This window comes from Cannabis sativa, chromosome 2, assembly GCF_029168945.1.
Source record: "Cannabis sativa cultivar Pink pepper isolate KNU-18-1 chromosome 2, ASM2916894v1, whole genome shotgun sequence".
In the NCBI taxonomy this organism is placed as follows: Eukaryota; Viridiplantae; Streptophyta; class Magnoliopsida; order Rosales; family Cannabaceae; genus Cannabis; species Cannabis sativa.
Window position 1 is genome coordinate 56,319,223 of NC_083602.1, and position 15,652 is coordinate 56,334,874.

Below are 15,652 nucleotides of genomic sequence, written 5' to 3' on the forward strand. Positions count from 1 at the left end.
TATTTAGAACTTGTGTGAATTTCATTAAGAATATGTATTCCAACAAGTCAAAATCGGTGCATACTAGAATTCTATCATATTAGAAATCATACAAGTCAATTAATTTTGAAGACATGGACTCAAATTTTGCATCTCTTTTTTAACGATTACTCACATAAATAATTTTTCTACAAAAGTATAGATTTATATGTTTCAAAGACATTTAAATCTTAAGTAGAGAAATGGTGCATTTTGCATATTAAGATAGTGAGATCAAATTTAAAATGGAGAATACTACATTAAAATTCGTGAGTATGGATAAACTCCCAGTCTATTTGCAAAGTTTCTTTAAAAGTGGGTTCATTGCTCGATACATATGCTTGGTACACCCAAATTATAGTGTGTGACAGATTTAAGAAACTAAGCATTTTTTGGACATGGGGTGGAGCCTACATAGCAAACTCCAATCTTTCCTAAATCTTTGTCTATTGATACTCTTCAATGGGGTGTACATATCGAATCGTGTTCTAACCAAAGTTGTTTCTCAAACATATTTTGAGTTGTGATAAGGTTGAAAATTGACTTGATGACATGTACACATTTTATAAATACCCATATATAGTTAGAGTACAATTGTCAAAGAAAAGATCTGGGCCCTAAACCATAAATGAGCATGTTTCATTTGAAAAGCTATAAGGTTTAAGGGTTACATATTTTATTATCCATCTCACAATACTAGAATTGTGGAATTAAGAATTGACTTGATCAGTGGGAGTGATCAATCTAGGAACCTAGTTTCTAAGAAAGATCATTCATATTTTCTCAAACTTTCACCTCAAGTATTAGATTAATTATGATTTAGTACAACAACCCTTAAGGTTAATGGTTATTGAGAATTCATAACTAATCATTAAAAGTCTACAAGTCATTGATAAAATTCTAATAAGTTATGTTATTTAGTAATTGCTTATAATTTCTAAAATAACATGCATATTGAACCATTTGCTCTTTTAAGAGTTTGTTGGTCCATCCTTAAGATGACTTATTAGAACAATAAGATCAATATTTTCTAGTGATTACATTTTGTACAATAAGAGTTCAACTACAATATTAATTTGAGGCACAAATTAAATTATAGAATGATAAAGAATTGAAGTTGTAGTACAACATGCCATGAATGAAGAAATAAAAATCTTAAAGAGCAATAAAGTTTATCTTTAGTAAAGTTGTCTAATGGGGTGGAGAACATTAATTAAGCATAAGTTTTTTCACTAATAATATTCATTAGGCAACATTGAGAAACATAAAGATATAAAAGAATATTCATTGCTAAGAAGTTCATTTTGAACTAAGAATCAATAACAAAAGAGATTTACATTCTCAATTGTTTTTATAAAAGATTCTATTATAGACCTTGGCATTTGTTGCTTGTTTTAATTCATTAATCAATTCCAAATAGTGAACTAGAGGAGAAGGTATACAGACTGCCATAAAGATTTTCCTCTAATAGTGGTGAACATATGCAAGCTTAAAGTGTCTACCTATAGATTAAAACAAACATCTCACAAATTGGTATTATATCATCTTTTCCTTTAGGTTTGAAAAGAGAATTATGGAAATAATTATATACCAGAAAGTTAGTGGGAGTAATATTTGTTTTATACGTCGACAATATGTTACTTGCAAATGATGATAAAAGTTTTCTATATAAGTTGAAATAATTTATATCTTAAATTATTATTTTGAGATAAGGAATATAAATAATATATATAATTTTAATTAATTAGAGAGTAGCCACAGCATCTCTGATTAAATAAAATTATGTATTATTCATCAGATATAACTTTTATCTTTAAGTGTGATAAATTCAACTCGAACCAGCATCTGAAAAATGATCTGGAGTGAGAATAAATTAAGAACATTCATTTGCTTTTATTTTAGAAGCCTAATGTATGCCTAAGAGTCTGAATAAGACTTTGCATTACATTTGTTTCAGGATCGTTAAGTAGTATCAGAATAACTAAAGTTAAGACCACTTTATTTTTTATACAAAGTGATGAGGTATCTTTAAGATACTAAAAATTATATTCATACATATTTTAAGATGAATTGACCATCTGGAAATATAGTTAACCAATTAGATTCTAAGATACTTCACTGGTTGTATTGATTCACGTAAATCAATATTTTATTACGTCCTTAAGATTACCAGTAAGTTATATTGTAGAGAATCTTGATTGTTATTTCCACTATAGAAGTCAGATTCATTTATTGTTTTGAGGATACATCTCGTATGATGTATTATAGAGTTTCATAGTAGGCCTAGAGTTCAGAATTACAGTTTCATTAGGCCATTAAGAAAATTTTGCGATAAATTCAGCTACAATATTTATGGCTAATAACTCTAAGAGTATTGGTCGAAGCTAGCATATCGACATTAAGTATTTAGCCATAAAAAGGTGTGATAAGTGGTCATTAATCACACAAACTGAATTGGGTGATCGCACATCCTTGACTAAAGGCATGCCGCAACACAAATTCAAGGATCATAAAGTAAATATGGGATTCAATTAACCCATATGCAGTTTTTTATTTGTACAACCAAAGATTATTCAATGAAACTCTAATTTTGATATTTTCTCATATTTATGTGCACCTTAATTTCATTTGAGAAAATTATCGTAAGAGGACCTGAATAAACGTAAGGGTTAGGGTTTATTCGCTTAAGTACATTGCCACATAAAGTACATTATTATATAATAAATATATTGTAATACATGGAAGATAATACTCAACTTATAATGAGGACATGTCGCTATGATTCGTATGTTTATTATATAATGAAGAACGTTTGGGTTTGAATGTTTTAGTCTAAATGCTGACCAAGTGGGAGAATATAAGAATATTTTTTATTTTAGGAAATATATTTCTATTTAAAGAAATAAATTTCTATTTAAGGAAATAAATAAATAATTGATTTTCTGATAAATGAATATTTATATTAATTGAATCTGGACAATATCAATTATGTAATATTCTATATATGGTCAGATTTCTATATTCATTACCTGATTTGATTTTCTGAATTAATTGTCAAAATATTCTGACAATTAATGTGGCGCAGATACTGATGGAGTATCTCACCTATAAATATAGGGTCTCGGTCCCCGAGCTCCTCACTCATTCTGTTCATAACAGTAAATTCCATCTAAAGAGAGTTGAGAGAGCGAGGAAGCCCGATTACCCATGGTAGTCAATTTCCTTTGCAGATCAGAACTTTTGGGATTGAAGCTCAAAGATTCAATGGCTGGAGGTATTTCGATCCTTAAATTATAGTGTATATATGATTTATTAATTCCGCACTTTATTCATAATCATGTATGTTTCAGTTTATATATATAAATGTCTAACATATATTGCTTTATATACATATAAATTAATTTTCTAAATCTATTTTGTACAAGTTAGTTCCTGGGTATATATTATTATTCACTATATGCATATATTGCTCTATATATATTTAAGTTATTAGTTCTTGGATATAAATTATTACTCATTGTATGCATATATTACTTCATATTTATATTAGTTCCTAGATATAGATTATTATTCATTTTATGCATATATTACTCTATATATATACAAGTTAGTTTCTAAAAATTTAAATTTACCAAATAAATGCATTATATTAAATTTACATTTTGGATCCTACACAAAATTTATAATTTTACTAAAGTTTCCCATTCATTAAATGACATAAAACTTTGAGCTAATACATTCTCACACCACAATCGACTATACCAGGTTAATTTTAGTGTGAGTACTATTTGTACAATTTATATACATTTTAGCATTTATTTTAAGGGCTATTTACAAAAATATGGGAAAATAAAGATGTGTTTTGATATATATGGCATAAAAACTTAATCACCCTAAATATGGCATTTTTTTAAAAAAACTTACAAATATGAGAAAAAGTCATAAGGAATGCCATAAAAAACTTTAAATTTGTGTTTCTTTTTATTATTATTTTTTAAAAAAAAAAAATAAAACACTAAAATAAATAAAAAATGATCTCAACTGTAGATGTTATTTTTTTTTTCACAGAAATTAAACTTGTTTTTTATTTAAACTACTGTTTATTTTTTTTTCTTTATTTTTTTGTTAAAAACTAATTATTTCATTAAAAGCGAAAAAAAAAAAAAAAAAAACCAGTTTCATCAACATCATCTTGAAAAAAAAAAATATAAAAAATATAATCTAAAAATAATACAAAGTTTAAAAATTAGTTTCATCAACATTGAAAGAAACTAATAATTTCATTAAAAGAATAAGAAAATAGTTTCATTATGTTATTACAAATTTTTTATTTTAAGTTACTTTTTTATTATTTTGTTACTAGGTTTGAAACTTACACTTATATTTTGTTTTTAATATTCGTATGCATGGTATGTTGTTTTGATTATATTTGTGATTTGTTTTTTTTTTTTTTGTATTTTTGTGTGTGTGTATTTTTTTTTTATTTGATTGTCTGATGAAATTGGTTTCAGTTAACTTTATAATTAATATTTATATTTTCTTATGATTTTTTATAGCGTCAAAACTGGTTTCACAGGTCGAAACTGGTTTCATAGGTTTTAACTGTTCTATAATGAGGTTGCTCTATTTTTATGATATTATTGTATTTTTTTTAGTTTGTATAAAACTAGTTTTATTATTGTATGATATTTGAACAAAATTTTTTTATTTTATTTTAAATAATCAGTTTCTGACACACATATTATTTTCATAACTAGTTTTTTAAGTAACTAGTTTTCATAACTGATTTTTTTATTGTTGTTCACAATTGAGTTTAAAGTTTCAATTTTTTATTTGAATATTTCAAGAAACTGGTTTTTATTTGTTTGTTTTACTAACTGGTTTCTCATATTCTACTGTTTTTTTTTTTGTTATTCTTTTATGATTTTTATAGCATTTTTGTTTCTTTAATTTTCTTTGTTTCTTTGTTATATTTGCTACATAATGTATGTTTTAATCAATTCTATTTTTTGAGCAAGAAACTAAAAATTAAATGTCAAAATAAAGAATGAAGTTAGAAGTTTGATTATTAGGTATTGATATAATATTTATATGTTCAAAACTGATTTTTAAATTTAGTATCGTTTGTAAAAGTTTAGTTATTAGGCATTGTGTATATTTCATTATGTTATTGATGAAACTGTTTTTTTTTTCCTATTTTAATGAAATAATCAGTTTCTTTTAATATTGATGAAACTGGTTTTAAAGTTAGTTTCGTTTTTAGATTGTAATTTTTTTCATTATCTTGTTGATGAAACTATTTTTTTTTATTCTTTTAATAAAATTATTAGTTTCTTTCAATGTTGATGAAACTAGTTTTTAAAGTTTGTATTCTTTTTCAGATTATGATTTTTTATATTGTTTGTTTTCTCATGATGATGTTGATGAAACTGATTTTTTTTTTCTGCTGTTTTTAATAAAATAATTAGTTTTTAACAAAAAAAAAATAGTAGTTTAAATAAAAAAAAAAAGTTTAATTTATGTAAAAAAATAAGATACAAAAATGTACACTAATTATATATATTCATAGGTTTTAACTATTCTGTAATGAAGTTGCTCTATTTTTATGATATTATTGTATTTTTTTAGTTTGTATAAAACTAGTTTTATTATTGTATGATATTTGAACAACAATTTTTATTTTATTTTAAATAATCAGTTTCTGACACACATATTATTTTCATAATTAGTTTTTTTAAGTAACTAGTTTTCATAACTGGTATTTTTATTGTTGTTCACAATTGAGTTTAAAGTTTCAATTTTTTATTTGATTATTTCAAGAAACTGGTTTTTATTTGTTTGTTTTTATTTTGATTGTTTTACTAACTGGTTTCTCACATTGTACTGTTTTTTTTGTTATTCTTTTATGATTTTTATTGCATTTTTGTTTCTTTTTTTTTTCTCTTTGATTTTAATTTATGTTTCTCTTTGGTATATTTGCTACATAATGTATGTTTAAATCAATTCTATTTTTTGAGCAAGCAAATAAAAATTAAATGCCAAAATAAAGAATGAAGTTAGAAGTTTGGTTATGAGGTATTGATATAAAATTTATATGTTCAAAACTGGTTTTTAAATTTAGTATCTTTTGTAAAAGTTTAGTTATTAGGCATTGTGTATTTTTCATTATGTTATTGATGAAACTATTTTTTTTTCTATTTTAATGAAATAATCAGTTTCTTTTAATATTGATGAAACTGGTTTTAAAGTTAGTATCGTTTTTAGATTGTAATTTTTTTCATTATCTTGTTGATGAAACTATTTTTTTTATTCTTTTAATAAAATTATTAGTTTCTTTCAATGTTGATGAAACTTGTTTTTAAAGTTTGTATTCTTTTCAGATTATGATTTTTTATATATTTTTTTTTTCATGATGATGTTGATGAAACTGGTTTTTTTTTCTGCTGTTTTTAATAAAATAATTAGTTTTTAACAAAAAAAATAAATAGTAGTTTAAATAAAAAAAAAAGACAAGTTTAATTTCTGTAAAAAATGAGATACAATAATGTACACTAATTATATATATTTATATATATACAAAGAAAAAAAATAGTTTGAGAAAAAAATTAAAAAAAAAAAAAAGAGACTCAAAAAGAAATTAGAAAAAAAAAATAAAAAAGAAAATTAGAGAGAGAGAAGAGAAAGAAAGAAAAAAAAAAGTCAGCAACTGAAATTATAAATGTAATGTTTGAAAAAAAAAAGTTAGTATTTGGTGTAAATTTTCCAAATAAAAAGAAACCCTAAAATGTAAATGTAAAATAAACTAAAAAAAAATAAAATTAATTAAGTTAGAAACAAAAACATGAAATATGGGTATGGATAATAAGTTTACAAAAATATGGCATATCAAATACCATAAAAAGTCTTAATTGTGAAAAAATGCCATAGAAGAGTGGCAAACCTATAAATGCCATATTTTTGTAACTTTTTTACAAAATCCCATATTTGATGTAATTTTCACTTATTTTAATCAATATATAATTATTTTTCCTAAAAACTCCCATGACACATTAATATATTCCATATATAATTTATGGGTGGCTAGTAGGGCTATAAAAAAAAATTGTAAACCGCTCAAACCGAATAATCCGCCCAACCCGAACCGAAAAAACCGATAAAAATTACAAATCGAAATAACCCAAAAAATTACAACCCGCCCAATATGTTAATTGAGCGGGTTGAAAATAGGTCTAACCCGCCCAACTAAACCGAATAATCCGACCAACCCGACTTTGGCTTTTATTTTTTATTTTTTACTTTTTAGTTTTTGTTATATATAATATAAATGATTAAATATATAATAATATAAAATTATATACTTAATTGTTAATTTCAAAGTCATATATATTGTGTTGTGATTTGGAAGAATTTGATATTTTTAATTTATCTTTTTAATTTTTATTGATTTTGAAACTAAAAAAAAAATAGTTTGGCTAGTTTGGGCGGGTTAACCCGACCAAACCGCCCACACCGTTAGGCGGTTTACAATTTTTTTTTTTTTTTAAATTGGGCAGGTTGCATTTAAATTTTCGCAACTCGAACTTTAGATTGGGTTAGAAAATATATAGGATAAACCCCTTAAACCGACCGATGTACAACCCTAGTGACCAGCATGGAAATGTAGTAATGAGTGACCACATCCATGACATAATAAACGCATACTTTATTTTATTTTTCATTATTTTTTAGCTCTGTCTCCCATCTTCTTCTTCTTCTTCTTCTTTTCTCCCAAGTCTCCAATATTACCCAAATAAAAACTAATCCTCTTTTTTTGTAGTAGGATTGTCGGTCAATTTAGGCAGGTTATGGTATATTTTTACCAATCACATATAAATATCGGGTTGCAAATATTCAATTGTAAACCGCCCAATTAAAAATTAGAAAAACTTCAACCCGCCCAATAATTTTATCGGTTTGGTCGGGTTAACCCGTCCAAACCGTTCTTTTTTATATATATAATTATTATTCTTAATTTCTAATTAAAAAAATTAGATTTAAAAAAATAAAAATACATTATTTATATTTAAAGTTAAAAAATGCAATTGTCGAAATAAATTTTAAGAAGATAAACATAATTGAGTAAACATGAAATAACTAAGAAAAATAAAAATAAAAAATAATATTGTATATATTTTAAACTTCAACTTCAATATCCAAATATAATAAAAATTATGAACTATAAAGTCTAAATTTTAAGTTAAATATTAAAATGTCCAAACTTTAAACACTAAATAGTTTGACTAATAAATATAATTTATGTAAGAGTAATTTACGGCATAAATACTTAAGTTTAACTCCCAGTTGCAAATAAATACCTAAGTTTAATTTTTGGCAGTAATAATACCTAAGTTATATTTTTGGAACTCTGTAGGTACCTGACCCTTAAATGTTAAGTCATTATCTACGTGTCATTTTTTTATTGGTATATTTAAAATATTTTTTAAAAAAATAAAAATTTAATGACTTGGATCAATTAGAAATTGCTACGTGACAATTACTTAACACTTAACAGTCTGGTACCTACAAAAGTTTTAGAATTATACTTAGGTATTATTACCACCAAAAATTAAACTTAGGTATTTATTTACAACTGGGAGTTAAACTTAGTTATTTATACCGCAAATTACTCTTTATGTAATATATTATATACACTTTTATTAAAAAATATATAAATCGATTTAATTCAGTTTATTCGGGTTTTAGAGTAATTTGTAAACCACCCAGTATATTCATTGAAAGGTTTTGAATTTTCATTGTATTATTTCAGGTTATATTTTTTTGTTGATTTATTCGGGTTGGGTGGTTTGTAAATTTTGTTGAAGACCTCTATTTTGTAGTAGGTAACAAAAAAAAGTATGTAAAAGAGTAAGAAATACAAGAAGATTTGGAAAAGATAAGAGTGTGGTTGTGTGTAAGAGAGAGTCGGAGAGCTTGATATGTGATAAACTTCTTGTAGAAATCTTTCAAAAACTCTCATTAAGTACATGTTCTTTAGTCTCTTTGGTCTCAAAGTGTTGACTCCATCTCTACCATACTTCTAAGTCCATCCTCTTTCTCCAATTTACTATTTTCTGTTACTGGTTTATTTTGTTATTGTTTTAATGTTATTTATTGTTGTTTCTTTCATTTCTTTATCACTTTTTTCTAAATTTAATGTTATTTACTGTTGTTTCTTTCATTTCTTTATCAATTTTTTCTAAATATTTTTATACTGCTCTATTTTTAATAGTAATAGGAAAATAATAAAATTTGTATATAAATTATTTTCTTCGGTATCCTATACTCCAATATATGTTCAGTTTTCCTTCGTGTTGTTCCACTGTTGTCTCCTGTATGTTCTCTTATTGTCCCTAGCTCCCAACATTTTGTTGCATTTGTTATGTTATTTCTTTTTCTAACCAACTTACATCCTTTTTTTTTTTCATCTTCAAAATTTCACTCTTTCAATGAAAGGTAAGACTATTACTGTCAATGATTCTTTTATTATAGTTGGTTTAACTTGTGTAATTTGATTGTTAGGGGTGTTTGCGGTGCGAGTGGTGCGATTTTTGACCATTTTTTTCAAACCAACCCACACATGCAGTTTTTTTAATTTCTCAAACCGCATCTGCACCGCAAAACTAAAAAGTCGCAGAAACCGCACCACAAAAAATGGTATGGTGCAGCTTTTGCTGCTTGGATTATCACCAATAATTAAACTATTACAAATACAACGAAGCTTGAGTAACACTTGTCAAAAATACCATAAAACTTTAAAAAAATTTGAAAATAAATTTTAAATTTCAATAATACAATAATTAGTGAGCTTTGGATCGAACATTCACATATTGAACCTACATAAATATAAAAATTAGTATTTTTATAATATGCGGTGTTATTTAAACCGCATATTAACAATTCAAAACCGTAAACCGCACTGTGCAGTTTAAGAAAAATTCAAACTTTAACCACACTGTAAATAATTTTAAACCGCATTTTTTTTTTTACAGTGAAACTGCATTTTTTTTTACAGTGGGGTCAATTTGAACTGTTTGATGAACATCGATAGAATAACCAAAAACAATGTTAAAACCCCACTATTAATAGTTTTAATATTTCCACATCATTTCACCAAAATTAATAATTATTTTTCGACTAGTGTTAATTACTAGCATGTGACAGTCTAAAACTCAATATTTTTGTAAGTTCGAAAAAAAAGTCTGAGTTATCATGCTTTTGGGCTAACCACTCTTGGACCATATTAACTGCGCTTGTAGTGTTAGTTGTACAGGCCTTATAGGTTCTCTTAAGCAAATCCATGGAGGGGTTGCCAGCGTTATTGAAGACTCATTGAGTTGGCTATATTTAATTAAAAGATTTTACTCTCAAAGCCCAAAGGACTTCCGAGCTACATGGCAATGTTTTAAACAAATTAGAAGGGAAATATATATTATTTTTTGGAATGAATTAGAAGGGAGATATTGATTTCGAATTTAACTAAATTTGCATTTGTTATGATATTAAGGTAAGACTACTTTGGAGCTATTCTCTATAAATTATAAAGAAAAAATAATAATTTTTAAGTTAAAAGTCTTAAATTGAGAAAATAAAATTTTAATATAATATTTTGAAGAATAAAAATAAAGAAGGGAGTGTTGCAATATAAATTTCACAAATGCACATAACAGCAATCTTTAGTGACAGTGATATATATAGTCCACAATTACAAATCCTTTACTAAATTGCGCCATTTTGATTTTCAAAATGTCAATTAATTAGATTTCCAAACAATTATATCTTGAAAAAGCAAGCCAACAAAGTTTTTGATAGTGAATAAATTTATCTATATCAAAATATAAATGCAAGAAAAAACATTTTCTGTGATAAATTGTTTAAAGATGTAGTTTCCCAACGTCCAAATGCAACATAAAAAGTAGACACTGGATAGCGAGGGGAACATTTTATATTCGACTTCATTTAACAACATACATAAATTTAATTTAATGTATGCTAATTAATGAAAAAATAAATGAAGCCAAAATTTAAAAAATAAAAATAAAATAATGGGAGAAATGTAGGGAAAAACTCAGTCCCTTAGATGTTCATAAGATCTGCGATCATTTCCGCAAAATCATTACAGGTCTGTTAAGACTCATCACAGTTAATCATACAAGACTCCCTTATCTTCCAATAATATTATCATATTTAGCTACCAACTTCATGGTTCTTCTCATAAAAAAGAGACAAAAACCTAAATCAAAGAGCAAGTAGCACGTATTGCTATTGCTTCAAGGGAACGAGTTCGATGGGAATTTGATTGAAAAATCATCCGCAACGACCAGATAGTGAAGCCTATGATGAAATAAATAAAGAGGATCTGAGAACTTTGACAGAAAATAAAGGAAGAAACTAGAGCAGTGAAGTTGAAAGAAACCCTAATAGCTGCGGCTATTGAGACACCTTGGGTTGAGATTATTGATGCTAGGGTATAACGTATATATAGGGAAATTAGTATTATAGATCCGTTGAGTTAACAACATATTATATTCATCTTTAGGTTTAGGTTTGGGCTTTCAAGAGTTAGAGGCCTTGTTAAACTTTGGGCTTTTGTTAAATAATGTAATTGGGCTTAGGCTTAGCTTTTGGGCTTATCTGGACGTACATATCAGCAACAACATATGTATACAATGTTCCAAAACTACAATTTATAGGTAGATTTTGATATTAGACATATTTTGAAGAGAGTTTTCAGGAGAGGTGTGCCATGGATTTGCCATGCCTTCTTCTAAGCTTCCTGTTGCATCAGTCTCTTTGAGGATTCTCTTTCTACTAGAAGCTGAAAAAAAGAAAAAAGAAAAAAAAAAAAAATTTACAGTTTTAAAATATTTTTTACTTAAATATGGAAGCTTTAAGTTTAGCCATTTTTAATGGCATTTCTTTCTTGTTTTTAAACTATTTTATGATTTTTGTTATGCGATATATATGTAAATTTAATTTTCAAAACCCATATTTAATCTTTAGATATGGGTTTGCATGTTTAGATTATTAGATTTAGGGATACTCTGATCATAAAATTAAGAAAAGCTAGAACTGTTAACTAAGGTTTGTATATTTTGATGTTTTGATAGTTATTCTAAAGTGATTAGGGGTGGACTATCCTATAGTCATTAAGATTTCTAAGAACATGACTAAATCTGAAAATAAAGTAGTAAAATAGAGGAGATACTTTTTCAATCCCAAAGTGTTCGATCATCTTATTCTATATAAGATGGTCTCATTGCCTCTGTTGTATTGACACAACCGATGAGGTCAATATCTCTAATGTTCCTAGACAGAAAGTTACGGTACCTCGTCGTAGTGAGAGGGTTTCAAGAAACTCACCACATCATGACTTGGAAGACACTTGTGATAAAAATTCATTGTTAGTTCAAACAAGCAATGGATAGTATAAGGAACTAAGAAGCAAAGCCAAGAGAACTATGGTTAAAACCATTCATACGAAGCAACTAAAAGTTTCTATTACAAGAACAAGAAGGGAAATTTTAATAATAAGTCTATTCAATTGACCTAACAAAACTTCTCGATCCTAGTATCGTAGGTTTCACAACATCTAAACCTATGACTTGTGATATACCTTATAATTTACTTACTCTAGTGCAAGCAACTTACTTTAGTAAGATGTGGGAGTATTTTTTTAATGGCTAATTTTAAAGGAAGTCATTTAGCTCGTAGACATAAAGGTCAATTATCTAAGGAACAATTTTAACTACTTCAGAAAAAGATAAAGGCCAAGGAAAGAATTCCTTAAGTATCGACAACGAGATGTCTCATGTATGCTTTGGTATGCATTAGACCAAACACCTACTGTTGAGTGAGAGTTATGAGTAGGTAACAGTTTAATCCATGAAAGGAATATTGGAAGACAATCAAATAAATCTTAAGAGGAGGATCTATATGTTAGTCTATAAGGGTGATATTTTTGAAACCCTTTAGGCTGCAATGACTCAAATTTCTAAACCCTTTAGATATTATTTATAAAATCTAATTAAAAATCGATTCACACCAGCTATATTTATATATATTAAAAAATTATCTATATTTATCATGTATAATAAAAAATTATATATTTTAATTATATTTAGTGGTTTGTTTTTATGTTGAATTTATAATATTTGATTGTGTTGTATATTTATTTTCATGATATTTTATTACTTGATAATATTGTTGTTTTACTTTTTTTTTTTTTTGAAAGAAAGAATTTATATTAATTCAAATATGAGTACATAATAGTTTTAAGTTCTAGCGGAGAATTTAACTCAGAAAAATTACAACCAGTGGAGTATCGAGAGCTACATGCTACTCAATGAGCTACTCGATTTGCTGATCGTTTAACAAAAAATAACTTAACATTAATCAAAGAGGAAAGCAAAGCTTGACAGTCTTGTATGAGAAGTCCAAAGACTGAAGACATGGAGGTACTACTTCGAATTGCTTGGACAGTAACCATACTGTCAGTTTCAAGAATTGCCTCTTGCCAACCATTGATCTTTATCCAACTAAGGGTTTCTTTCACCCCTATGGCTTCAGCAATCTCCACCAACGGGGCACCTGATGAGCAAGAGCTCTTGCTCCTTATTAATCTGCCTGTATCATCTCTAGCCACGATTCCAAAGCCATATATACCATCCTCCTCAAACATTGCAGCGTCGACATTAACTTTGATTGTATTGGTTTTAGGTTTGGTCCAATGCTCAACACCGTCACTAGAAGAAGCAAAGTTAAGTGACGATAAAGAAGAAGAACACTGAGCTTTTTTCCATTGATCAAAGCAAGTAGATGCTGAAGTTACAACATGAGAGACAAAAGATAATTTGTTGTTCCAAACTTTATTGTTTCGTGACTTCCATAGTGCCCAACAAAGAACAGTAACATTATTAATGATTTCTTCATTGAGGCTACAGAAGATAGTGCCAAGCCAAGAGCCGAATGTTGCAGCACTTACCAAGCTAGCCGCTGCCAACACCTTGTTCAAGCAAGCATTGGCAAAAGGGCAAGTGACAAGAGCATGCATAATAGTTTCAGTATTTTCTTGACACACAGGGCAGGTGGTAGGGACATCAACATTCTTGGTACGGAGCATAAAACTAGTTGGAAGACATCCCGAAAGAGCTCTCCAAAGAAGATTTTTGACTTTAGGAGGGATTTTTAGTTGCCAAAGTTTCACCCAAAATCCTGAATTGTTATGACCAGTTCGCTCATCTCTTTGATCTTGGAGTAGGCAATATGCACTCTTAACAAAGAACTGACCAGATCTTTTGTTGGATATTATTTTACCAGGATCTTAGATCTACTCACAAGTATGTTGATTAACACCCTAAATATGAATTTCTAAAATGATTATGAAATAAACACATATAAAGTATGAGAAACCTTACATTGGGTACAGCGGAATAATATGACTCCTTCTGTTCAGATCTCTAACCCTTGTATCCTTTCTGTCGCAGAGTATTATCAAGATTTGAACCTGGATCTCTTTCTCTCCTTCTTTAGTGCTAAAATTACTTCTTGTTGAATGTCTTTCTTCACGATCTTCCTCACTATGATTGAGGTATCACTTGCTGTGTGTGGGCACTACTCTAATCACTAAGTGGTTCAAAATTTCAAGGAAAAAGAAAGAGAAGAAGGTGGCGGCTAGGCATAGAGAGAGAAGGCTCAGGTTTTTCTCTGAAAAAAAAGTGTGAAAGTTAAGTGTAAATTTCCTGAAGCCTTCACTATCTATTTATAGCATTCCACTAGGGTTAGGTTTGAATTATTTGGCATTAAAATAATGAAAATATCAGATGAAAAACCCTAGAAAAGTGGCCGGCCCTAAGCAATATTGATTTGGGCCTCACTTTTTGCAATTTTGTAGTTTTATCATTTCTGCATCTCATTTTCTCAAAAACGCCAATTTTCAAATTCAACCATTTAAATATCAATTCTAACTATTTAATAACTATAAACAATTATTAAATAATATTGTCATTTATCATATTTATTAATTGAACCATACAAAGTATCATAATTAACAAATATGCCCCTAAAACTCTTTCTTTACAATTTTGCCCTTACTTAGTGAAAAATTCACAAATAGACATAGTCTAATTTGAGAATTATAATTGATTAATCAAAACCAATTATATGAGTCTTACAAGCAATATTATCTCAACTAGTGGGGGGACCATGGGTCTATATAACCGAGCTTCCAATAAGCAGATCAAGAATTTATAACCTAAATTCACTGACTTATTAATTCTTCGTTGAATCCACGCATAGAACTTAGAATTGCACTCTCAGTATATAGAATGCTCTATATGTTCCACCATATAGACACATCATTAGTTATCCATTGTTATAATCCTAATTTGATCAATGATCCTCTATATGAATGATCTACACTGTAAAGGGATTAGGTTACCGTTACACCCTACAATGTATTTTATCCTTAAAACACTTAACCCCGTATAAATGATATTTCAGCTTATGTGAAATGAGTATTCCACCATTTATTTTCGTTTGGTCAAGCTCGAAGGAGATCATCCTTTACTTACTATTCGCCAGATAGAAGCTATAGATT

The 15,652-nt window shown here is 27.5% G+C and overlaps 1 protein-coding gene and 2 non-coding genes across 3 annotated transcripts; all 3 read right to left on the bottom strand.

Moving 5' to 3' along the window:
• Window positions 1-10,932: 10,932 nt before the first annotated feature.
• Window positions 10,933-11,075, bottom strand: LOC115721611 (small nucleolar RNA snoR136). Its single transcript, XR_004012619.1, has one exon. It is a non-coding gene; the product is annotated as a small nucleolar RNA snoR136 (small nucleolar RNA).
• A 41-nt stretch (window positions 11,076-11,116) lies between these two features.
• On the bottom strand, window positions 11,117-11,202 carry LOC115721614 (small nucleolar RNA SNORD25). The gene has a single exon (XR_004012622.1). It is a non-coding gene; the product is annotated as a small nucleolar RNA SNORD25 (small nucleolar RNA).
• Window positions 11,203-13,396: 2,194 nt separating this feature from the next.
• Window positions 13,397-14,176, bottom strand: LOC133034386 (uncharacterized). Its single transcript, XM_061109465.1, has one exon. It carries the CDS (start codon window positions 14,174-14,176, stop codon window positions 13,397-13,399), a length of 780 nt encoding a protein of 259 aa, XP_060965448.1.
• Window positions 14,177-15,652: the final 1,476 nt, after the last annotated feature.